Source organism: Archocentrus centrarchus, chromosome 7 (assembly GCF_007364275.1).
Source record: "Archocentrus centrarchus isolate MPI-CPG fArcCen1 chromosome 7, fArcCen1, whole genome shotgun sequence".
Lineage (NCBI taxonomy): Eukaryota > Metazoa > Chordata > Actinopteri > Cichliformes > Cichlidae > Archocentrus > Archocentrus centrarchus.
The window spans coordinates 1,928,230-1,953,782 of NC_044352.1; the positions used below are offsets into that span (position 1 = coordinate 1,928,230).

At 45.4% G+C, this 25,553-nt stretch overlaps 1 protein-coding gene across 2 annotated transcripts in view; it reads right to left on the reverse strand.

Annotated features, from left to right (window-relative positions):
• Window positions 1-25,553, reverse strand: part of LOC115783157 (neural cell adhesion molecule L1-like) — a 64,421-nt gene that overhangs the window by 38,107 nt on the left and 761 nt on the right. For both annotated transcript variants that reach the window (XM_030733842.1, XM_030733841.1), the window contains exons 2-3: window positions 10,028-10,424; window positions 8,400-8,414 (exon numbers count right to left, since the gene is read on the reverse strand). In XM_030733842.1, the coding sequence (XP_030589702.1) occupies window positions 8,400-8,414; window positions 10,028-10,172 (160 nt within the window). In that variant the 5' untranslated portion in view covers window positions 10,173-10,424. The remainder of the gene's footprint in view (window positions 1-8,399; window positions 8,415-10,027; window positions 10,425-25,553) is intronic.

Here is a 25,553-nt window from a genome sequence, read left to right on the forward strand (position 1 = left end):
ATCACACCACTGAAGTTTGAGCCAGATTGGGCAAGTTGGCTTTGAGTTACAGCCATTTTTGTGTTCATGGCGAATCATCGAACTTTGCCGTCCCATAAGGGTCACGCCCTTTTGTCAAAAACTCACAGTTTTGAAAACACAGTAAGTCCAAGTTCTTAAGGCTTTCCAGGTGAAATTTGAGATGGTTCTGCTAAACCACCTTGGAGCTGGACCTCCAAGTGTAAAATATGACATTTCCTGTTCCCACTAGGTGGCGCTGCGACTGATATTAAATATTGTCATATGTATGTGTTCAGGGGGGCACCCTCATCCTACTGGAGAAGTTTGATGTACATTGGATCATGTAGGTATGAATGAGAGGCAATCAAATTTCATGGCGAATGATCAAAGTTCAAAGGGGCATAAGGACCCCTCCCCCTTGGCAAAAACTCACCATTTTCGAGATTTAGATTCCCCTGGGGGTGTAGGTTAGACAAACCAAATATGAAGATGATAACGTCTAAAACCTCTGAGTTATTAGAAAAAGTGTGAGGGCTGCAAATCGCCAAATTTGCATAATTAATTCAAAATGGCGGACTTCCTGTTGGGTTTAGGGCATGGCTCCAAGAGGATTTTTTGTGCGCCTGGACATGATATACATGTGTATGAAGTTTCATTCATGTACGTGAAACACAGCGGTGGGGCTCCAGTTTAGGGGGCGCTAGCGAGCCATTTGGGCGCGCCCTTGCCCGAGCCCATTAAAATACTTAAATTTTCACCAGGTGTGACGCATGTGCAAAGTTTCCTGAGTTTTTGAATATGATAAAGCCCCCAAAAAGCCAATTCATTTGCCTGAATAATAATAATAATAATAATAATAAAAAAAAAAAAAAAATAATAATAATAATAATAATTAAAACCGCAAGCGGTGATATCGGGCCCTCGCACTCCACGCGCGTCGACCTGTGGCGCTCGTCGACCCGTGCCGCACTCGGAGGTTTTGTGATCGTGATGGGTCTCTAGAAAGTTGAATTCTTTTATAGGAAAAGGTATCTTTTGCTCTCGGCATAGACGCAATGGAATATTTGGGGGTGTGGTCACGGCTCCAGCATGCAAAATAGGGCATGGGTCTGATTGACTTTTTTGATGGGCTGTTTGTCTAGATGACGTGGAGCCAATTTGGTCTCACTGGGTGAAATGCCCTAGGAGGAGTTCATTCAAATAGCAGGCCTGAAAATGGCAAAAATTGACACTTTCAATTGAAGATGCTGGACTTCCTGTAGGGTTTGGAGTATGGCTCCAAGAGACTTTTTTGTATGTCTTAGGATGTTACATGAGTGTGCAAAATTTCAGAGCTGTAGATAAAATGTAACTCAGGGGCTAGCTAAAAAACATGGTATATTATGATATTTAAAGCTGCCAGTAGGGGGCGCTCTAACGTTTATGGACTTTATGCATATCAATGTGTTCAGGGCAGGAGGCTTATCAAATAGATGAGGATTTTGTAAGGAATGGTGAAAGATATTTCATGTATTTCAGAGCAAAACTAATTCTGTGGACGGTCATACAAATTTTCATTTGCTTCTGTAGGGGGCGCTATTGCGCCTACAGTCTTGAATCTGTAGTTATGGATTCAGCCTGGGTGTGTACATGAGTGATTAAATTTTCAGCCTGATCAGACAAAGCATGTGCGAACAAGTGCACAAACAATTTTGGTGGTGAGGGAGAAAAACAAAGGCCAAATTTAATGGCCTGGTGTGACAAGGCCGTTTAATATTTTGTAAAGATTTCCACAATATTTGATGGGCTACTTGTGTAGATGATCTGGAGCCAATGTGGTGTCAGTGAGTGAAATGCCCTAGGACGAGTTCGTTCAAATAGCAGGCGTGGAAATCGCAAAAATTGACACCTTCAATTGAAGATGGCCGACTTCCTGTAGGGTTTGGGGTATGGGTCCAAGAGACTTTTTTGTACGTCTTAGTATGTTACATGAGCCTGTACATTTTCATACATGTAGATAAAACGTAGCTCCGGGGCTACTCAAAAAACTTGCTATTTTAAGATATTCCGAGCTGCCACTAGGCGGCGCTCTACCGTTTATGGACTTTATGCATATGAGTGTGTTCAGGGCAGCATGCTTATCACACCACTGAAGTTTGAGCCAGATTGGGCAAGTTGGCTTTGAGTTACAGCCGTTTTTGTGTTCATGGCGAATCATCGAACTTTGCCGTCCCATAAGGGTCATGCCCTTTTGTCAAAAACTCACAGTTTTGAAAACACAGTAAGTCCAACTTCTTAAGGCTTTCCAGGTGAAATTTGAGATGGTTCTGCTAAACCACCTTGGAGCTGGACCTCCAAGTGTAAAATATGACATTTCCTGTTCCCACTAGGTGGCGCTGCGACTGATATTAAATATTGTCATATGTATGTGTTCAGGGGGGCACCCTCATCCTACTGGAGAAGTTTGATGCACATTGGATCATGTAGGTATGAATGAGAGGCAATCAAAATTTCATGGCGAATGATCAAAGTTCAAAGGGGCATAAGGACCCCTCCCCCTTGGCAAAAACTCACCATTTTCGAGATTTAGATTCCCCTGGGGGTGTAGGTTAGACAAACCAAATATGAAGATGATAAGGTCTAAAACCTCTGAGTTATTAGAAAAAGTGTGAGGGCTGCAAATCGCCAAATTTGCATAATTAATTCAAAATGGCGGACTTCCTGTTGGGTTTAGGGCATGGCTCCAAGAGGATTTTTTGTGCGCCTGGACATGATATACATGTGTATGAAGTTTCATTCATGTACGTGAAACACAGCGGTGGGGCTCCAGTTTAGGGGGCGCTAGCGAGCCATTTGGGCGCGCCCTTGCCCGAGCCCATTAAAATACTTAAATTTTCACCAGGTGTGACGCATGTGCAAAGGTTCATGAGTTTTTGAATATGATAAAGCCCCCAAAAAGCCAATTCATTTGCCTGAATAATAATAATAATAATAAAAAAAAAAAAAAAAAAATAATAATAAACGAAGCAATTACAATAGGGCCTTCGCACAGTTCGTGCTCGGGCCCTAATAATAAACGAAGCAATTACAATAGGGCCTTCGCACAGTTCGTGCTCGGGCCCTAATTAAAGCCGCAAGCGGCGTTTTACGGCCCTCGCTGCCTGCGCGACCGCCAAACCCAGCGCGAGCCGCAAGTGAGCCCCCGCGAACCCCCAGCGAGCCACCTACGAGCTCCGCAAATCTCCAGCCAGCCACCTGCGAGCCCCGCAAACCCCACTGCATGCCGCCTGAGAGCCGCTGCTCCTGCAACCTGCGACCTGCCTTCCCTGCGAACAACCTGCCCTGCAAACAGCCTGCAACCCACCTGCGAGCCACCTGAGATCCCCCTTCAAGCTGTCAGAGAGCCACCTGTTCTGCCAAATGTAATCCCCACTGGCAAAAGATGAAAATCTTGGCAAGGATGGACATGATAACACTGTTGAATCTATCTATTTGACTGTTGCGAAGTTTTCTACCTTTTTGTCATGCATTTCAGAAAACCTAAATGTGATTCCCACCATCTAATGATTTTGTTCCATCTGTAGGGGGCACTAGTGCACTTGTTGCTCTGAATCCACAAATCTAAATTAAGTCTTGTCCAGTACATAAGGGAAAGGAAATTGCAAGCAAAGTGCAGAAAGAGTGCGTGAGTGATTGCGCAATACGTGTGACAAGGTAGTGGTTTCTCCATAGTGACGTCATCTTGACATTGGGGTGGTGGTCACGGCTGCAGCGTGCAAAATAGGGCATAGGTCTGATAGACTTTTCTGATCAGGAGTATCTGAAGAACATGTAAAAAAATTTTCATGCATTTCAAAGAAACTAATGCGGTGGACCTCCATACAAAATTGCAGCTTCTTCTGTAGGGGGCGCTATTGCAGCAATCGCCATTGTTTCTCCACTTATGGATTCAGTGTAGGTGTGTTCATAAATGATTCCATTTTGGGGCAGATCGGGCAAAGCACGTGCGATTGATGGCAGGAAAGAGGACGGGAATTTTTGGTCAAACGAATGCCAAAATCAGGGGCCTCATGTGACAAGCCCGTTGAATTGAATACGAAGCCTTCGATAACTTTGGATGCCCTATGTCTCTAGATGATGCAGAGGCATTTTGGTGTTAGTGCGTCAAATGCCCTAGGAGAAGTTTGAGCAAATATGAGGTGTCCAACAGTGCAAAATTGGCAAAAACAGAATTTCAAGCCAAGCTAGCGGATTTCCTGTGGGAATGTGGGCATGGGTGTCATTGACTTTTTTGATCGTGCTGGGGTCCAGAAAGTTTGTCTCGAATTGCATGCATGTCTGAGAAAGTAAATTGTTGGCTCCCCATATAAACGCAACGCACATTTGCGGTGTGGTGGCACATGTGGCGTGCAAAATTGGGCATAGGTCTGATTGCCTTTTCTGACCAGGAGGATCTGAAGATTGTGTAAAAAAATTTTCATGCATACCAGAGAAACTAATTTTGTGGACCCCCATACAAATTTTCATTTTGTTCTGTAGGGGGCGCTATGGCATCAATCGACGTGGTTTCTGCACTTATGGATTCAGTGTAGGGGTGTTCATAAATGATTCCATTTTGGGGCAGATCGGGCAAAACATGTGCGATTGATGGCAGGAAAGAGGACGGGAATTTTTGGTCAAACGAAGGCCAAATTCAGGGGCCTAGTGTGACAAGACCATTGAATTGAATACGAAGCCTTCGATAACTTTAGATGCCCTATGTCTCTAAATGATGCTGAGCCATTTTGGTGTTTGTGGGTCAAATGCTCTAGGAGAAGTTCGCGCAAATACAAGGTGAGCGAAATTGCTGACTCGGCGAAAGCCAAATTTCAAGTCAACCTGGTGGATTTCCTGTGGGTCATGGAGGGGTGCCTCAAGAGGATTTATTGTTTGTCCAGACATGCTCTATGTGTGACGAGAATTTCATGACTCTAGGGCAAACTTGAATTTGGCCTCTCCCATAAGGGCACCGAAAAATGAAATTTCCAGGGGGCGCTGTGGAGCCGTGTTTTGGAGTTAGTTTGTGGCGACATTAAAATACGTAATTTTTCGCCAGACCTGACCACCATGCAAAAAATGGTGACTTTTCGCGCATGTTCAGGGGGTCAAAATTGGGTTCAAAGAGAGAGAAAGTATAATAATAATAATAAAGAAAATAATAATAATAAAGAATAATGGAGAATTCGAGCAAAAACAATTAGGCGTTTTCCCAGTCACCCCGACGCATACCTTTTCGGAAACGTCTCGACCTGACCCACGTCCCTATGAGGTCGGGGGTCACTGGCGACCGCGTCCCATGCGACCGTGGGGATTTTAACGCATTTTGGGGTATGTGGCATAGCGAATCCAATAGGCTCCTCGCCGAGACTTCGTCGGCTCGGGCCTAAATAATGGAGAATTCGAGCAAAAACAATTAGGCGTTTTCCCAGTCACCCCGACGCATACCTTTTCGGAAACGTCTCGACCTGACCCACGTCCCTATGAGGTCGGGGGTCACTGGCGACCGCGTCCCATGCGACCGTGGGGATTTTAACGCATTTTGGGGTATGTGGCATAGTGAATCCAATAGGCTCCTCGCCGAGACTTCGTCGGCTCGGGCCTAATAATAATAATAATAATAATAATTAAAGCCGCAAGCGGCGTTTTACGGCCCTCGCTGCCTGCGCGACCGCCAAACCCAGCGCGAGCCGCCAGTGAGCCCCCGCGAACCCCCAGCGAGTCACCTACGAGCTCCGCAAATCTCCAGCCAGCCACCTGCGAGCCCCGCAAACCCCACTGCATGCCGCCTGAGAGCCGCTGCTCCTGCAACCTGCGACCTGCCTTCCCTGCGAACAACCTGGCCTGCAAACAGCCTGCGAGCCACCTGCGAGCCACCTGAGATCCCCCTTCAAGCTGTCAGAGAGCCACCTGTTCTGCCAAATGTAATCCCCACTGGCAAAAGATGAAAATCTGGGCAAGGACGGACATGATAACACTGTTGAATCTGTCTGTTTGACTGTTGCGAAGTTTTCTAGCTTTTTTCATGCATATCAGAAAACCTAAATGTGATTCTCACCATCTAATGCTTTTGTTCTATCTGTAGGGGGCACTAGTGCACTTGTTGCTCTGAATCCACAAATCTAAATTAAGTCTTGTCCGGTACATAAGGGAAAGGAAATTGCAAGCAAAGTGCAGAAAGAGTGCGTGAGTGATTGCGCAATACGTGTGACAAGGTTGTGGTTTCTCCATAGTGACGTCATCTTGATATTGGGGTGGTGGTCACGGCTGCAGCGTGCAAAATAGGGCATAGGTCTAATTGACTTTTCTGATCAGGAGTATCTGAAGAACATGTAAAAAAATTTTCATGCAATTCAAAGAAACTAATGCGGTGGGCCTCCATACAAAATTGCAGTTTCTTCTGTAGGGGGCGCAATTGCAGCAATCGCCATTGTTTCTCCACTTATGGATTCAGTGTAGGTGTGTTCATAAATGATTCCATTTTGGGGCAGATCGGGCAAAGCACGTGCGTTTGATGGCAGGAAAGAGGACGGGAATTTTTGGTCAAACGAACGCCAAATTCAGGGGCCTCATGTGACAAGCCCGTTGAATTGAATACGAAGCCTTCGATAACTTTGGATGCCCTATGTCTCTAGATGATGCTGAGCCATTTTGGGTTTAGTGGGTCAAATGCCCTAGGAGAAGTTCGCGCAAATACGAGGTGTCCAACAGTGCAAAATTGGCAAAAACAGAATTTCAAGCCAAGCTAGCGGATTTCCTGTGGGAATGTGGACATGGGTGTCATTGACTTTTTTGATCGTGCTGGGGTAAAGAATGTTTGTCTCGAATTGCATGCATGTCTGAGAAAGTAAATTGTTGGCTCCCCATATAAACGCAACGCACATTTGCGGTGTGGTGGCGCGTGTGGCGTGCAAAATTGGGCATAGGTCTGATTGCCTTTTCTGACCAGGAGGATCTGAGGATTGTGTACAAAAATTTTCATGCATACCAGAGAAACTAATTTTGTGGACCCCCATACAAATTTTCATTTTGTTCTGTAGGGGGCGCTATGGCATCAATCGACGTGGTTTCTGCACTTATGGATTCAGTGTAGGTGTGTTCATAAATGATTCCATTTTGGGGCAGATCGGGCAAAGCATGTGCGATTGATGGCAGGAAAGAGGACCGGAATTATTGGTCAAACGAAGGCCAACTTCAGGGGCCTAGTGTGACAAGACAATTGAAATGAATACAAAGCCTTCGATAACTTTAGATGCCCTATGTCTCTAAATGATGCTGAGCCATTTTGGTGTTTGTGGGTCAAATGCTGTAGGAGAAGTTCGCGCAAATACAAGGTGAGCGAAATTGCTGACTCGGCAAAAGCCAAATTTCAAGTGAACCTGGTGGATTTCCTGTGGGTCATGCAGGGGTGCCTCAAGAGGATTTTTTGTTTGTCCTGACATGATCTATGTGTGACGAGAATTTCATGAATCTAGGGCAAACTTGAATTTGGCCTCTCCCATAGGGGCCCGAAAAATGAAATTTCCAGGGGGCGCAGTGTAGCCGTGTTTTTGAGTTAGTTTGTGGCGACATTAAAATACGTAATTTTCGCCAGACCTGACCACCATGCAAAAAATGGTGACTTTTCGCGCATGTTCAGGGGGTCAAAATTGGGTTCAAAGAGAGAGAAAGTATAATAATAATAATAAAGAAAAATAATAATAATAAAGAATAATGGAGAATTCGAGCAAAAACAATTAGGCGTTTTCCCAGTCACCCCAACGCATACCTTTTCGGAAACGTCTCGACCTGACCCACGTCCCTATGAGGTCAGGGCTCACTGGCGAACGCGTCCCATGCGACCGTGGGGATTTTAACGCATTTTGGGGTATGTGGCATAGTGAATCCAATAGGCTCCTCGCCGAGACTTCGTCGGCTCGGGCCTAATAAACGAAGCAATTACAATAGGGCCTTCGCACAGTTCGTGCTCGGGCCCTAATAAACGAAGCAATTACAATAGGGCCTTCGCACAGTTCGTGCTCGGGCCCTAATGAATGATTTGGGCAGTTTTGGTTCTCTATAAACAGCTTAAATTAGTTTGAGATGGAGGGATTTTTACTTTAACATGTGATCAGTGTTGTTGTGGTAAATTATCTGACAGAGAAATTATAGCAAAGACGTGTTTTAGTGTCTGTGTGGGGCGGTGCAGGAGGGAGACGCTCTGCTTTGACAGATTTAATCAGGTAAAGTGCCGCGAACAGGTGTGAGCGCAGGGAAACAGACGGACGGCGTGACCGTCTGCGGCGCGTGGAGGACAGGTTTGCAGGAACGAAGCGCCGCTCGGGTCAAAGCTGCAGAGCCACGACACACATTTCTGCATTACAGCAACAAGAAAAGTCACTTACTGTTACGCTGTTTATCTGTTTGTCCACAGGAAAGCAGTGAAGGGAGAGCAGAAAGGAAACAGAGACGTTTAAAAGGCTGCAGATACATGTGGCACATTGTTCATGCTGTTCTCTGAGCGGGACAACATCTACTCATCAACTTGATGTTTATTAGCAGTGACAGCATCTGAAGGGGTTTATCTTCCTTCTTGGTTTCTGATGCAGACATGCTGGCGTCGTAGGTCAGTTTACATCCCCCCGTCTCCCGTCCCACCCATATCTCCACCTCTCCTCCTTCTATCCCTCTCTCCTTCCTCTGTTGCTCTGCCTGCCACGCCCAGAGAGAAGGTCGTTTACTGAAGGTCAGGCTGAACCTGATTCCTCCTCTCACTCCCTCTCCCCCTCCTCTGGGACCATCGTGGCTAAGCCTGCTGACCTTTGAACTTTACCCCAGGGACCAGAGGTCATCCTAAACTGATTGTGTGGATCAGTAAATTTGTATTTGTGTTCATATGGATGTGTTTGAAAGTTAAGACTGTATTTGAGAAGAATCAACAGAACAGCAGAGCAGATGAGGAAGATAAGAAGGAGCACGGAGCAGCATTTAACCAGAGGGCACGTTTCAAACCAGCTCAGCAATCATCAGTAAACGGGTCAGTCCAGCGTCTTTAAGGCGGCGCATTTATACAGAGTTGATCAACAGCAGAAGTAAAAATCTCATTCCTGTTTTCTAGCTGCATTAAAAGCTGTGTGACATCTGGAGCATCCTCGTCTTCATCTGCAGACTGAACTCCAAATAAAAACAAAGATTTGATGTTTAGTCTACTTTTCTTTGCTTTAATCAGTGTCTTAGTGTAACAGGGATCACAAAAAGCAAACACAATAAACTCTAATGTTTCGTTCTATTGTGTTTACTCTGCATCATAACTGCACAAACCCCTCTGATACCTGACGTGCACCTCCCCGGAGTCAGTATGACCTCAGCGAACTGTTTCCTGATCAGTTTATTGCCTGAATTTGGAGTTTATTAAAATGTTACTGAGTATAAGATGATGTCCATTTTGGACATTATGGACCTGCTAAAGAAAAAAGGATGATTTAGTCAGAGGCTACTCGATCCGCCCCTCACTGAGTGCTCTTCCTCTGAGCCTGGCAGTGGAGCTGTAAGGTGAAGCAGTCAGTGCTGAAAACACGATGAGGGCCGTCTCTGTTTTCTCCCCCTGCCCCCCCACCCCACCAGTCCCAGCAGATGACCCCCCCTCCCTGAGCCTGGTTCTGCTGGAGGTTTCTTCCTGTTAAAGGGAGTTTTTCCTCCTCACTGTCACCAAGTGCTGCTCATAGGGGGTCGTTCTGATTTCAACACAGAGCGTCAGTGGTTCAACTTTAAAGATAACATCATTCAGAAACCACAAATCTATAGCTTTTAATTCTCCACAGCTCTGCACCACAGGATTGTGGGTATTGTAGTATTTAGCCCCTCCCCTAATGCCCATGAAATAATTTAAATTAGTGGCACAACAGAAACGAGAAAGAGGAAAGGTCTAACTGGAGAGCAGAATGTGAAATACTGGATATGGTTTGAAATTATTTACTGGAAGTAGAAACTGGTACACTCGTGTTTGTAGTGTGTGTGGTGCAGGAGTACTCACAGGTCTTGGGGATGTGGATGGCTCCCTGAGCGAACGGAGGTGTGGAGGAGAGGAAGGACAGAGGGAGCAGGAGGAGGAGGATCAGGGGGAGGGTGGGGGAGCACAGCCCCCTACAGCCCATCCACCGACGCTGTGACACACACATCTCTCAATGTCCCATCAAAAGTGATGCAAGACACCCACACACTCATCAACACATGAAGAAACACACACACACCCACACGCGCCAAAGCAGACACACACTCCAGGGACCGCCCCGAGCCTCTGGAGAGCTGAGGGGAGTAAACAGCAGTAAGTTGGTGGGTGTGTTTGCTGCCTCCACACTCAGAGTGAGGCTCCCTGCCTCCTCGCTCCGTCCACAGAAGCTTCTTCAGGCTGACTGTGGAGGGGGGGGGGGCTGACCCCGAGAACAAAGGAGGGGTACGAGGGGAGGAGGGAAGGGCACAGGAGAGGAGGGAAGGAAAAAGAAAGCAAAGACATCATTAATTTTACCAAACATAAATCAACAGAACCAGACAAATATTAATTTATTCCAGAGGGGGAACTTTGACCTAAAAATAAAATATTCACAACTAATTCCTCAGCACGTCTGTGATAATCAATTCTAATATTTAAATTCACTTTGGGTTTTAATTCAGTTTTTAATTCACAAAAACCTCAGTCTGTGTGTCTGTGTGTGTGTGTGTGTGTGTTATTGACAAAGGGGCTGGGTCATCTTGATAAAGTCAAGATCAGATCAAAGCAGCAGGAAACATCTTCTCCACTAATGACATTACAAAGAGAGATTGAGTGTGTGTGTGTGTGTGTGTCTGCCACACTCGCTGTGTTTCCATTCATCTACACATCTCCTCCTTTGTCCCTGCCCTGTGACTGAACACTGACCCGTGACAGCAGGCGTGTCGGGGCTGAAAGCAGACACAGATGGATCAGCCTTTCTCCCTTTTGTTTCGTCATATTGCCGCAAAAAACCCCCCCAAAACACTCAGAGCTCCAAGTTTGGTCATAATCTAGTTTTTACTTGAAGTCGGGGATTACGCTCTCCTCCTCTGTGGGCTGATCTACAAAGCCGGTGAAATCCTTTCAGAATCTGCTCTGCACTTCTGAAACTCTAAAAATAACTGACGATGCCGCTTCAGAGCTGTGAAATCAGGCTGCGGCTGCTCCATCTGTGCGAATACGTTCATGAAACAAAGCAAAATATGAAAGAAATTCAGGGAGATTCCTCGAATGAACCGAAGATCAGTGACAGGTTTTCCATCCCAGAGGCCCAAACTGCGTTCCCTTCACTCCAAGCATCCCTGCATCCCAGGAAATTACCTGGAAATGCTCCTAATTTATTTGGCCATTTATACATTGCAGGAAAACATACATGCTGCTGTAAAAGGGCATTATGCAGTTTTTAATTCATGTATTAAATGCTTTCTGTGCACTGTATGACTGAATAGAGCGATCAACATATCAGCTGCCTTCCTTTTGTTTGTGTGCTAACGAGGATAAATTCCTGTGATCTGCAAAATGTAACTAAGACTTTCACCACCGGGGGCAGCATTTTAGCAGTGGGTATGTTTTATATTTCCTCTGAGGCTCTGGCTTTCACAGGCTGCCCTTATAAATGAGAACGTTCCTGTCAGGCTGACACAGCTTAACGACCTTCCAAAACTTAAACTCCCTCGACTTCGTTAACAGTATCTCTCTAACACAGATACATAAATCAGAAGTTTTTAAAACATGTTTAAAGACACAAATTCAGAAAAAATACCTTAAAAAAAAACAAGCCAGTAAGTTTCTGTCACTCGGTCTCACAGATAAAATATAATGTTTCACCAGAGAGATGTCACAGGTTTATTAGGACACATCCTTCATGGATGATGGATACAAAGAAATCTAATACAGAGCCTCCATCGTTAAATGTCCTCTAATTGCAGTGATGGATGGTGTGTTGCAGATGGATAGTGACCTGCATCCAGGCCATTCTTCTCTTTCATTCACACTCACTCGGTGGACAATTATGGAAATAAGATTTCAAATACAGAATTTTTGCCTGATGTGTCGGCGCAGCAGGTCCAAGCTGGTCCGACAGCTCGCTGAAACACTCTGGATAAGAACAGAGACGAAGGGCAGGGCCGGTTACAGGAGGTGTCACAACTTATCAGTCTGTGAGTGTAACCACCAGCCGTCCTCTGCCAAGGCCCGTCTCAGAGGCTTCCCTCAAAACACACACGCGGGGTGAGGGGCGAGGAGTGACAGCTGGCTAATGCAGACCCCCTCCAACATCTCATTATTACACAACCTGTCTCCAGCACACGTCTCACTCACTGTTTGTTAGTGAGGAGCCCCCTACAGGAGCAGGACGGAGCAAAGACTGGACTAAAAGTCCTTTAACACACACGCAGAGAGGAAACATACATGTCTGTTACTGTTAACACACAAACACACGCACACAAACACACACACACACACACACACGCACACGCACACACACACACACACACACACACACACACACACACACACACACACACAGAGGAAAACACACCTGCTCCCATCAGGCTGCTGCTGTTACCTGCCGGGCTTATTTTCAAAATAAATGACCCCAAACAGCAGGACAGAAGGTGTGTGTGTGTGTGTGTGTGTGTGGGGGGGGGGGGGGGGGGGGGGGGGGGGGGGGAGCTGCGGGGGTTCTCCAGATGTAATGAGCCCAGACATGAAGATGAAACAAACGTAATAAATGACGGGTGAAGGAAGCATCGCGGCGTGCTCACAGCCGCCTCACTCTTGGTCAGAGGACATTTGGATTCTGGTTGTTAAAAAAATCGTTATCCACGGAGACTTCATTTAAATATTCATGGACCCCTGCTGGCGCTGAGTTAAGGAGGGGGCGGGGCTGGAGCTCATTAATGAATCAGGTCTTAATCTAAAGGCGCCTGATGGAGGAGCGCCTCCTTCACTGACTGTCAGAGTGTCTTTATTGAGGCTGCAGCTTAAAGCTACTTGACCCCTGCTGACAGGAAGCTTTCAGTTGCAGTTTGCGGTGCAGAATGACATTAAACGCACAATGTTGTTCCCCGCTCGCCGGGCCTTTGTTATCCTGGGAATCTGACACATTAGGACCACTCCACTCAGATCAGACAGGCAGGAAGTCCACTCAGGATTTAGAGAGGTGGACGAAGACTTTCAGATCTGATTAGCGCTGCGAGTTTCACTGCACACGCTCATATTTAAGAGAACACAATACACTGCACATTCACACACAAGCTCTTCTGACTTTACCTGTTTCTGGTTCAGCTGCATGCAGGGATTTCAAAGCAAAGATTCAGCTCTGGGATTATTTGCTGCTGTATACACCTACAGTGTCTCCATATAAACACACAGAGAGAGAAAAGAGGCGAGTGAAGAAGAAACACTATGGGAACCCCCCAGCAGCCTAGGCCCATAGCAGCATAACTAAGGGAGGGTTCAGGGTCACCTGATCCAGCCCTAACTACAAGCTTGATCATAAAGGAAAGTTTTAAGCCTGATCTTACAAACAGAGAGGGCGTCTGTCTCTCAAAGGAAGCTTCTGGTTTCTGCAGTTTTCCTGCATGTTTTCTGTAGTCAGATTTGTGTTTATAGAGATTACCCAGAGTGCTCGGCTGTCAGCTGAGAGCACAGTTTCAGGCATTAAAATGTTTGATGACTGAAAACCCAAACAGGACACTTTAATAGCTGCTGTAAATCTCACAGACAGCATTAAAGAGGCAGTTCATGCCCTGTGGGCAGCCGCGTTTCCGTTCTGTACCAGTTAATATTAAACATACTGTACCAATTTCCTCTCTGAGGCCCCCCCTCGCCTCCTTCAGGGTCCTGAGCTGTCCCCACAGAACCTGAGGAGCTTTAGAGGGCAGAGGCAGGTGGACCCGCCAGTCCACGGGGAAGCCTGAGGGGAGGTGGGGGAGGCAGGGCGGGTGCAGGTGGGACGTCTACGGGGGGGGGTCAGAGAGTCAAAGGGAGGGGAGGCAGGTGGACGGATCGAGAGCGACAGAGCGAGAAATTAATTCATTGATAGATTCCGATCTGGAGGAAAGAATTGGGACGTGTGGATGGAGAGATTAGGCAAAGGCGAGGAGGGTACTTCCCCTTCAGTCTGCACAAAACACACACCACACACACAAAGACACACACGCACACACAAAGACACGCACGCACACAAAGACACACAGAGATGAGGAAAGAAAGAGTTATTCACATCTGTCCCTCCCAGTTGCCCATGTGACCTAAATTCACCCCAAATTCATTATTCATTACATACCCTCCCATTTACTACTCCATCCACACACACACACACACACACACACACACACACACACACACACACACACACACACTGACCACAGAGCAAGGAGACAGTCTGTAGGTGATTTCTCCTGAGTGTGTCTGACAGTCTGCAGATCGTACTGCTGATGTCCTTCACATCGGGCCTCATGAATATGTAATGAGGTGCCATTTTAATAAAGCACCGCTGAGTTAAACATGCTGCTGTCTGTGAGTGAGTGAGTGAGGGGGGGTGATATATATTAGCAAGCCTTTCTCCAAGAAATGACATTTATATACTCTTCATGTGCAGAAGCTAATATGTTTTTAATGAAGCATGATGACACACGGATTACAGAGAACGCTGTTAATGAACAGATCTGCCTCACAGAAATGTCATCTCCAAAAGGAGAGCTAAAGATCATCATCAGAATCAGCACATGAACTTTTCCATAATTCTATCCCAAATCTAAACCTCACAGCAGACACCAACCAGGAAGCAGAAACCAGAAGCCACAAAATGTCACAAAGTATCATTTAAGCTCTGATTTTTCTGACAGTTTGTATGATTTTGTTGATGTAAAGTATGCGTTCACTTCCTGTTAGCATGAACAGTGTGAAGCAGTAAGATGTCACCTGAGTGCTCCAACTGCACTTCCTCTAATGTCCACTAGAGGCTCCAGCAGTGAGCCAGCCGCCACTGACTCTGTGCTAAAACGTCCAAATTTGGAGCCGAAATAAACACGTTCACAGCCTGATGGATCATCTGAGGCACAGCAGACCTACCTGCTGCTCAGACCTGCTGTTTTAATCCAATCAGAAGCAGGTGGACTTAAAGGTGGAGGAGCTAAAAGGGCTTGTTTCAGAAAGAGGATGAACTGAGGGCCCAGCATGAGATAAATAAGGATTATTTTCAATTATCAATTATGCAAAGCTGCTCTAGTAGAGTCCAAGAACAAACATGGAGCTGGATTTTCTTTAAGAAGTTTGGTTATTACGACTCTCGCCTTCCTTTCTTCTCGTCTGTGCAGCAGGTTCTTACCTCAGGTATCAGAGAGGAGGCGTGGCTTATTCCCAATCAGCATAACCAGCAGCACCTGGGCCCAGCATGCCGGGGCGCTCTCTGAAAGTCCTGAGAGCTCATTTCTTGCACTCAACCACACACTGCACACACGTAGTTCAAGTTTTTCCTGCTTGTTTCTATAATTTATAATAAACTATTTCTTAACAGGCATCTTTCTGTCGTGGCCGGTTTGTGACTCCTGTCATTTTTTAATTGGATACATTTAAAAAGGCCGTCTGATAAATAAATGAAGGATTCCTCGGCTGCTGTTTTAGTTGCAGCGCAGATGCGACTGTCAGTGTGAGGGTTTATTTCTCTGAACCGCAGTGACTCAACATTTCTCCTGAAGAGGGTTTGGTTCTTTTCCAAGCAGCTTAACAGATTACAGATTTGGGTTAAAGTTTCTTCACATGCAACAACACACAAAGTGCTCGACTACAAATGCCGTCCTCCAGCACACGATGTGTGCTCAGTGTGTGACAGTCGCTCCCAGAAAAGACTTTCTGTCTTAGTGAGCATACAGGACATTTCTGTCTCTCCCAACATGCAGAGAACAAATAATTTACTGTTACAAACTGAAGAGTTCTAATAAAGAACAGAGAAAAATCCCTTCTACATGCTCGCTGTCCCAAACACTCACTACAGCACCAAATCTGGAGAAAGCTGCCGCTGAAGTCTGCAGAGATCGAATTTAAGGCTCATCTGCAGTGGCTTCATTTTATGCCTTCAGCCAACACACTGAAACAAAATATCTAACTTTGTACTTTAAAAACAGATCAACTTCCTTTTTGAGAGGAACCTTTTTATATAACAGCATCAGTGAGAATTTTTTTTTCATTAAAATTTTTCTTCGACTGCAGTCAGTTTGTTGTCATCGTTGCTGTTTTGACTTCTTGTTGGCTAAATGTGTAATACAATGAAAGCACAACATCAAAAACATTTAACAACACATATATATAAAAAATAACAAACAAAGAATTAAATTGAAGTTTAAAGATGACAAAAAAAAATGTGCATAGCAATCTAACACAGTTAAAGAACTTTAACAGTTCAACCTGAGTGAAATAAGCTGTTTTAGCTCCTCCCCCTTTGAGGACACTTTCTTCTGATTGAATCGGAGTCATACCATATTAGGGATGTCCCCTGTCTGTGACATCACACAGATCCAAGAGTACAAAAATGAAATCAAGTGTTTAGGTGAGGCTAGTTTTTTGTTTTTAAAATGTTCTTTTCTAAAATATGATTGTGTTTTGTTTGAGTGGTTTTCTTTTTATTGTTGGCAGCTCCGAGCCTCCGTACCTTCAGTCCCTTCCAGTCAGTCGTGACTCAGCTGCTTCCTGCACGTCTGTGACACGTTCGGTGTTTTTTATGATGGCGCTCAGAACAAGTCAATCCTCTGATGTCACCATCAGCTCCCATATTTACAGGGATGACCTCAACACACACACACACACACACACACACACACACACACACACACACACACACACACACACACACACACACACACACACACACACACACACACAGGAGTAGGTGTTAAGCTGTCTTTGTGTTAGTGTCTAACTAGACTGGGATTTCCCTGTGGAAGGCCAGCGATGAATAACTCAATAAGCACGAGGAGGTTTCTGACCAGGAACAAAGCGCCTCCACTGACAGGCCTCCAACCACCCGCCGTCTTCTTCTGCCCATCCTTAGTTTTTCTCTCTGTTTGCAGCTTTTCCTCCATCATTACCTTTGATTCTGCCATTCTGTTTGTGTGCGGATGCTCGTTCTGCCTCCACAGCAGCGACACGACTATAAAAGTGCTCCAGGCGATGCTTCACCATGAAGCCTCTCCTGTCTTATCAGCCTCCACCATGAAAGAACAGGCTGCAGTGAAGGCAGAAGCATCCACCCCCCCATTAATGAAAATGCAGACTTTGAAAAACAACGTTCTTGTGGTTGTTTGCTGAAATATTTTAGCCGAGTTTGTCTCAGTCTGTCAGTCCGGACTCAAACGTCTCTGCAGCCATGAGACAGACTGAGAGGGAATTTTGATGGATTGGCTTCATACTGATCCCTGAGGAGGAATCCCGCTGACTGTGCTGACTACGCAGAAGGAGCTCAGAGGTCAGAGGTCATACGAACCAATTATTTTATAACCGTGCCCCTACTCTTTTGCATCCAGTCACATGATCTAAGGTGAAGCATTTAAAACGAGGGCTGATGTGACACAATAGAAGAGATAAAAGAAAACTGCTGCAGTTCATCAGCTTGTATCGTGTGTAGTCCCAGTGATTCATGGAGGTATTTTGATGGGATTTGACCCATTTTGGTGGTACTGGCTCAGGAGATGTCCGCCTATAATCAAATTAAATCACAGACGGCCTGTGGGGCACAAAATATAAAGATAAACGTCTGGAAAAAAATAAAATCAGAAAGAGAAATATCCAGAAATCGTGATCCAGTTCCTCAAAAATCCACAAACACCAACCAACATAACCCATCTGTGAGCATCCACCTCAGCTGAGCTTCCTTTGGTTGGTGGATGGAGACGATGGAAAGAAAACAGTTCTAGTGGTTTTTTTTTTGAATAAATGGGTCATGATTTCTGCACAGAGACGTTTCAGATGCTGTTCAGGTCCAGAATATTCAAAGGAAGACAAACATCTCCTGAAACTGATGAAAGTGAGAAACTCACACAAAGCTGTGGAGATGGACAAACAGCATCACACACAAGAGGACGGATGTGTGTGTGGGTGAACAGTCCCTTTAAAACCAAGCTGTAGTTGGTTGTCATGCAGAGAAAGAAAAGCAGCAAACGTCTGTGTTTCTCAGGTTAGATAGTTTCTGACTGATCACCTCTCTGATCAACCCTCTGATCGCGTCTGTGTCTCAGTGCTGTGTTATTTCTGCCAGGCGGGACGCGAGGAGTCGGTCCCTGAGATCCAACCGCTGCTTTTCACATTCAAATGAGCTCTTATTGGTGTGACATTGTTTAGTCACCTCAGGATTACCTCCACCCTCCTCCAACAAATCAAACCACCCACCCACACACACACACACTTCAGCAGACACAAAGCCAGCGTCGTGTGTTTGGTTGTGATTTGCCTCTCTCCCCACGAAGGCAAACGAAGCGCCTGCACGGGAGCGAATAAATCGGTCATTAGTGACGGTATGTTCCTGGATAAACAACGGCCCCCGCACTGGGTGGCTTCCCGCCCCTGCTGGGGTCCATTACATTTAGCTGAGGGGTGAGTGGCGCCAGCTGTGAGAGGCCACAGTGTGACAGAGCGCTCAGGGCGGTATATACAACACCCACGGCCACGCATCCATCACTGCCTTCACCCAAATTAAAGTCAGGAGGGAGCAGAGAGGGAAAGTAGCACATGCTCGTACAGTAAACCTGCTCTTAATGCATTTAGGAGAAAAGAACACAGAGATCTTAACATGCAGCAGTCATATGAGAGAGGGCTGTGAAACCGTGTAATCCTCTTACTCAAAAACTTAATTGATTAATCTAATCTGATGATATTCACACATCCTGGATTAAAACATAGAATCATATCAACATGCCTCAGCTCAGTAACAGAATAAAGTGTCTCAGCCAATCAGGTTCGCGGCTCTACGATGTCAATCAATACCTCACAGGATTGTGTTTCACACACATGTGACGGGTGCGCTTAACCGACACATTCAAACCCATTCAGCGAAGAAGGCTCTCCCCAGAAAGAAGCCTTAAAACATGGCCGACAGAGGAAACGCCTCAGCGATCGTTATCTGCTGGTACTCAACCGCTGATGAGCTGCAGCCGTGTGGCCAGCAGCACCAATCACGTTCCAGGGCTTCAGGAAGCATCAGCATCAGCATCAGCATCAGCCAGGAGCTTCACGCCCACTTTGGACCTTCATGTTTTCATTCACATGCTTCTCTGGTTTATACTTTGGGCTCGAATTTGACACTATGAACTGTCAGCCTCCTTCACAACATTGTGTGATGCCAAAGGGTCCTGAGGAGTGACAGACCTGACTCATTATTGTCATAACTCATGCTCTCCATCTCAGGACATCTTTTATGTGCCACACCCCCGCCTCTCAGAAACTGCATCTGATGCTGGAGGCTGGGTGGGAGGAGCTTAAGCCTGACTCATTCTCCTTTAGCTCTGCTTTTGCTCCCAACCAGCTCCCGAGGCAAACAGTCAGTCCTTCACTGCTTCTGTCTGCTGTTTGGAGCTAAACAGGTGGTGTCTGTGGGTTCATCGCACCTTTATTTGTTGGAAGCAGCTGCCTGCAGCCCAGACGGGGAGAAACCATGAGCTGAAAGCATGAGCTGAAACCATGAGCTGAAAGCACTGCTTCTAGAGCTCAGAGAAACACCTGATTTCTCTTTGTGGGTTTCTATTCTTTTCTAATCCAGTATGAAGTGTGTAGATAAAAATATGAGTTCCAGCTGCTCATAGTAGCTCTGTTTATGCAGTGTGTAAAGATGATGCTGAAAGCATGGCTGTAAAACTTTGTGAGGCCCGAGGCAATAAACAGAAAATTAATCCACATTATGCAGATGAGTTCCACTTAAATGTTTTCACCACTGGCACAAACATCACACACGTCCCACACACATCCTCTCACCACATCCACCCACACGTTCCCACCCACTCCCACCCACAGCAAGCTGGAGGCCGGTCTGACTCTGAGCGCTCAGACTCACAGCAGCTTCAGTCGCGTCACAGATAATCCCTCCTGGCGGGTAGAAGATGCTACGCCAGGCTTTGATTTTTGCCTCTTCACATAAGAACCTCGTCCTCTTGATGTACGAGCTGTGAGGTCACAGCCAGCAGGTGCTCCAGGGGAGTGACGGGGAGCGTGGAGATAAAGTCACATGAAAAGATGAATTCAAAGAGCAAAGGTGGCTCTAAAAGTATAAAAGAATTTTAAAAACCTGATTTGGGGTCAGATCCATGAACCTTTTTTTTCATCAGATTTGATTTGAGTTTCTGTAACCCTGTTAGCCAGCTGTGCTGATACTTGGTACCATTAGCCAAACTGCGATAAGGAAATATTCCTCATCTGTCTTTAATGTGGGGGAGCCCATAATACCCACTCACACACATATTTTCCCTCTGGTGTAATCGGGGGAGCTGGGGAGTGATGGTGTCAGATGTTTGTGTCGTTCAGGGATGCAGATCAGGTGTGAAAACAGCTGTTCAAGAGTCAGAAGTTACATCACAGCCTGTTTTCACACTCACAATAAAACTGCGTTTGATACACTGACGCACTTTTAAGTGGATCGGGTGTTGTGTTACTTGGACTGTTACTTTTTTCTAAATGCTGCATTTATTTGATCTTTTCTTCCTCTTCCTGCTTTTTTCTGTCTCCATGAGTTCAGATTTGCTGATGTACGAATAATTTGTCAATAATTTGTCTTTCTGGAAGCTTCTACCAGCTTCTACTCTTTATCTTATAACCACAACTCCAACCACTCCCAGGTGGGAGATCACATTTCTCCATTCACTCAGCCCTGAGAGCCTCTGCCTTTATCCTCCCTCTGCAGCATCTTCTTTCTCTCTCCTCACCCAGCCTGAGCGAGCAGGAAGGAAGGTTTAAATTAAAAGGAGACTCGACGCGTTTCCTTTTATTTAATCAGTCGACAACAAATGTCAATTTGCATTGCGCGCGTGTGCGCGTGTGTGTACTGGCAGTCTTTCCCATCCCTTTCCGTCATTCTCCCATCACCATGGTAACCCCCTGACTCCAGCAGCACACGGCAATATTTCCTCTTTTCCCATCCCCCAACGCTGCCCCGCCTTCTTTTCTCCCATCCCCCACTCCATCCCTCCACACCTCTCCCTCGCTTTCTCTCCGGTGCCACTCCCTACATCGCCTCAACTCACCTCTCTCTCTCTCTCTCACACACACACACACACACACACACACACACACACACACACACACACACACACACACACACACACACACACACTCAGTTTCTCTTACTATTGTCTCAGTTCCCACCCGCCTCTCCTCCTCGGTTCGACACGATGGAGCAGCCGTCTGGTTTTTGGGAAGCATCTCTCTCCCTTACCTCCTTTGTGCAGATTCTTAAAGTGCCCCCCCCCCCCCCCCCCCAACACACACACACACACACACAGGAAGTATGGGGGTGTATTGGATGTAATATACCACAAATGAGGTGACAGATGGTCAGCTCAGGAAAAAGTTCCACCTTCGGGGACTCACTGCAGGTATGACGAGATAAAAGAAAAGCAGCAGGAGGTGAAAAATGCAGAAAATACAAAGTGTCCAGAATCACTTTCTTCCTGTGCATTTGGCTCCGAAATGATTATGAATCTGGGTTGAATGGAGGTTGAGGATTAAACTTAAAAATGTTAAAGTATGCAGAGATGATGATGGACACAGAGAGGCTTTGGTTTGATTTAATCGGACTAAAGGATCTTTTTCATCATTTATTAAGTCTGTAATTATTTTCTTGATTAATCAATTAGTCATATTTCTATAAAATATCAGGAAATAGTGAAATGCTGAAGATGAGACGCTTTCTGGGGCCAGTTTCACAAAGATGAGCTTTCACTGGAGCTCAGAGACAAACAGACTTCAGATGTCTAAATGTTTCCATCAGAGAGCACGACCGACAGCTATCGTACTGTGAATTGTGGGTAAATGAAGACGACGCTGACCGAGTGACCCCTCACACAAAATAACTTTAACTGTCAATAGGACGTGTCACCTGGAACACCTGAGTGTAAGCGTGATATTAAAAAGATAAATTACAGGTACAGTGAACAGCTTAGAAACTTCCTCTCAGCTGTGGCTTCTGTGCCGGAGGGCTTCAATAAGAAAACAGCTGATGAGCTGTGCTGTTCATTTCTAACTGCGGCCTCTGAAAGCTCTCTCCACTGTCAGCACTCTCATTACCAAACCACACATTAGGAGCAGCTGCCTGCATAAAGAAAACTGTAAAAAGTGCCTGAGATGATGTTTTCAAACTGCACTTTTCTCTTCAGAATCTCCCAAATATTCAGTTTATTATTAAGTAAGAGAAGGAAAAGCTGAAACCAGGAAACTCTGGATTTGTTTGCTTTGATCTGAAATCTTTTCTGCTCATTTTCGGCTTCTTTTTGTTCTTGGACTGGATGAGCTTCGAATGACTCACTGTTCACGTTTCCTTTAAGACAGTCTGCTTCTGATTGGCTGCTCTTTGCAAAGAGAAGGTTTGAACCATCAACCACAGAAGGACATCTGCTTTCCGTGCTCTGAGGTTAGAAAAAGCTGCCTGATCCAGAGTGTTTTGAGTCTGCAGTTTGAGCTTTAATCCATCAGTTTGGTCCGTTAAAGATTCCCGTTGGTGTTAAGTGTCAGATTTATGTCTGATCTTACTCATCTCTGAGTCAGGATCCTGTGTGTCATGTGACTTTTTGCCCATGGAGTGACTGATGATACTGTTTGTCTGATATTTGGCTGATAAAGTGTCCTCTGTGCTGGTGGTCACGCCATGAATGGGCTCTTGTCACGGAGCAGCTACACTGTTACAGAACAGACACATCATGTTTATTCCAGTACATGTGTGTGTGTGTGTGTGTGTGTGTGTGTGTGTGTGTGTGTGTGTGTGTGTGTGTGTGTGTGTGTGTGTGTGTGTGTGTTAAAGCCACTGTAGTTAGATTAGCTGCTTCTGAGGAGATTAAAGCCTCAGACACAGAGGGGCTGTTAAAACCCGCCTACAGGCTCTAATCCGGGCTAATGGACGCACCCCCAATCTACACACACTCGAAACAGGAAAGATGGGAAGAAGAGGAGGGGTGCAGTGTTAAGGGCATTCCTTAATTTCTAAACACAAAGAACTCATTTGTTGAGGGAAAAATGGAAAAAAGGGAAGTAAAGGAAAGAAAGGCCAAAAGAGAGGAAGGATGGTTAGAAGGGGGGGGGAGCGGGGGCGTGAGAGCGAGATGGATGAAGATGGATGGGAAATGCCACAATGAGAACTACAGAAGAAGCCGAGCAAAGGCAGACGGAGGAACTGAGAAAGAACAAAATTCAGACTAATCTCATTTTCTGAACCCAGACCTCCGTTTGACCCGCGGTCCTACAGCTGAAACCTTTTAGTCCGGCTCCTCGGACAGTCTCCCGGGACTTTATCGACTTCACGGGCCTGCCGGGACAAATTCAGGGTGTCCTCCCACTCTGCCTGCTGAAGTGCGAGTGCGGCTGCCAGCAGCAGGTTTGAGCGTCTCTGGCTGCTCTCCAGCTGCAGCACTGCTTTCAGTCAGAGCGCTTTTAACCAGTTTCTGCTAAACAGCTGCATTATTCCTTTAACATCTGCACGCAGCCGGCCACTAAAGGCTGCCTCTGGATGACAAGATCAGAAACAATTAATGTGATTCTCTGATTTCAAAGATTTCAAGACAAATGTTGACATTAAGTTCAGAAATGTTTCATTTGGCAATTTTACTAATAACTGTAAAACTGATCCTACTAATTTTATGTATAAGTTCTCAAAGAGAACCAAGTGCGTGGATCATCATTCTGTATTTTAGCTTCATATTTTTAGCTGTTACAAAAGCAAAAACACGCAAACGCAGTCGAGGATGAGCTTTAACCCCCGTATGATCAGCGGCACAGTTTGTTTTAGCCACACATTAAATTTACGAGTTTGCTGCTATAATTTTTTTAATCTATTGGGATGTTCCAAAGAGAACTTTAATTTAATCAGCCAGACCTGAAAGAGTTTGGAGGAAATGTTAATGAGTTTATTAGTTTTATATTTAATATATTTAATTTTATTCAGACCCCCAGCACTGAGCTGGAAAAGCAGAAGAAGATGGATGTGTGGATATTTGATTATATTAGAACATAAAGACACATATTAACATATCGAAGCGTCACTCAAATCACTTTAAAGTTAACAAAACTTTTCAAAAAAGTTGGGACTGAAAAACAAATAAAATCTAATGAAGTTAATTAGTGACATGTTTGATCTCAGAGAGGCTCTCAGTGTAACATCATCATCTCCAGAACTTAATATCATTAAATGATTAAAAACCCAGAGAAAACATCTGTGCACACTGAAAACAGACCCGAATCTGTAAGACAAAATTACTGCCAGAAACATTTTAATAAGTTCAAACCATGAGGAGAAAAACCGAAGCAGAGCCGGCTTCTCCAGTGCGGAGCTCAGGAATCCCACAGGAACGACTTCCTCTGGAGTAAAGACCACCGAGGAGCCCCTGAACTCAACACGAAGCAGGAAACATTCGATTTTCCAAACCTCACAGTGTGTTTGTGTTTTTTAAAGATGTGATGCTGAACATTAGGAACATGTCACAACTTTTTTAAAATGCTGCTGGCAACAAAACCAAAATATGATATATAAGAACAATAAAGGTTAAATTCAGGTTTTAAATGATGTCTTGAGAGCAGGTTATAAAAAGGTGAAATCTCAGTGTTAACTTTCCTCTCATTATCATATAAATTGAACATTTTCCCCCCGTGTGACAGTCTGGGGGTCGTCTACTGTAAGTACAAAAGCCTGAGTACAAAAATCCCAGCAGATGGTTTCAGTCAATTTGACTTCTGCCAAAGATCTACAGTCTGAGGAGGGAGGAAGACTCCACTCAGCCCTAACTGTCCCTCCTCCTCCTCCACCTCTCATCCCAGTCCAGGCTCTCTTTTCATCTCACCTTCCCCATCCTCTCATTTCCCCCACTCTTCCTGGATTCAGTCTCTTTGGGGCTAAATCTTCTCCCATTTCCTTCATCCTGCTCATCAACTGTCCCTCCTTCAGCCCCCCCTGCAGCTCCTCGCTCTTATTCCTGTTCTCAGTTTCTGGCCTAATTTTAGCTGCCTGAGCAATCACGGTGAGAAACTCCACAATGGAGGCGACAGAGAGGCCTAAATGATGTTGCCATGAGGAAAAAAGAGGAATTCCAGAGTAAACATTAGGAGCAGTGGGAAAAAGCTACAAAGGTCTCCAAAGGTTATTCTGCCTTCATGAGCGCGATTCATTCACGAAGAGCTGCAAACATTAATTCAGCTTCAGGAAATTAATTTTGGACATTTTAAAGATTAGACACCAGTTCTGAACAACAAGGATTTCATGCTTTTTGGTCAAACATGACAGCAAACTCAACATCTTCTTGATATCTGGACCAAGCAAGGAATCTGAAAACATAGGAAACAG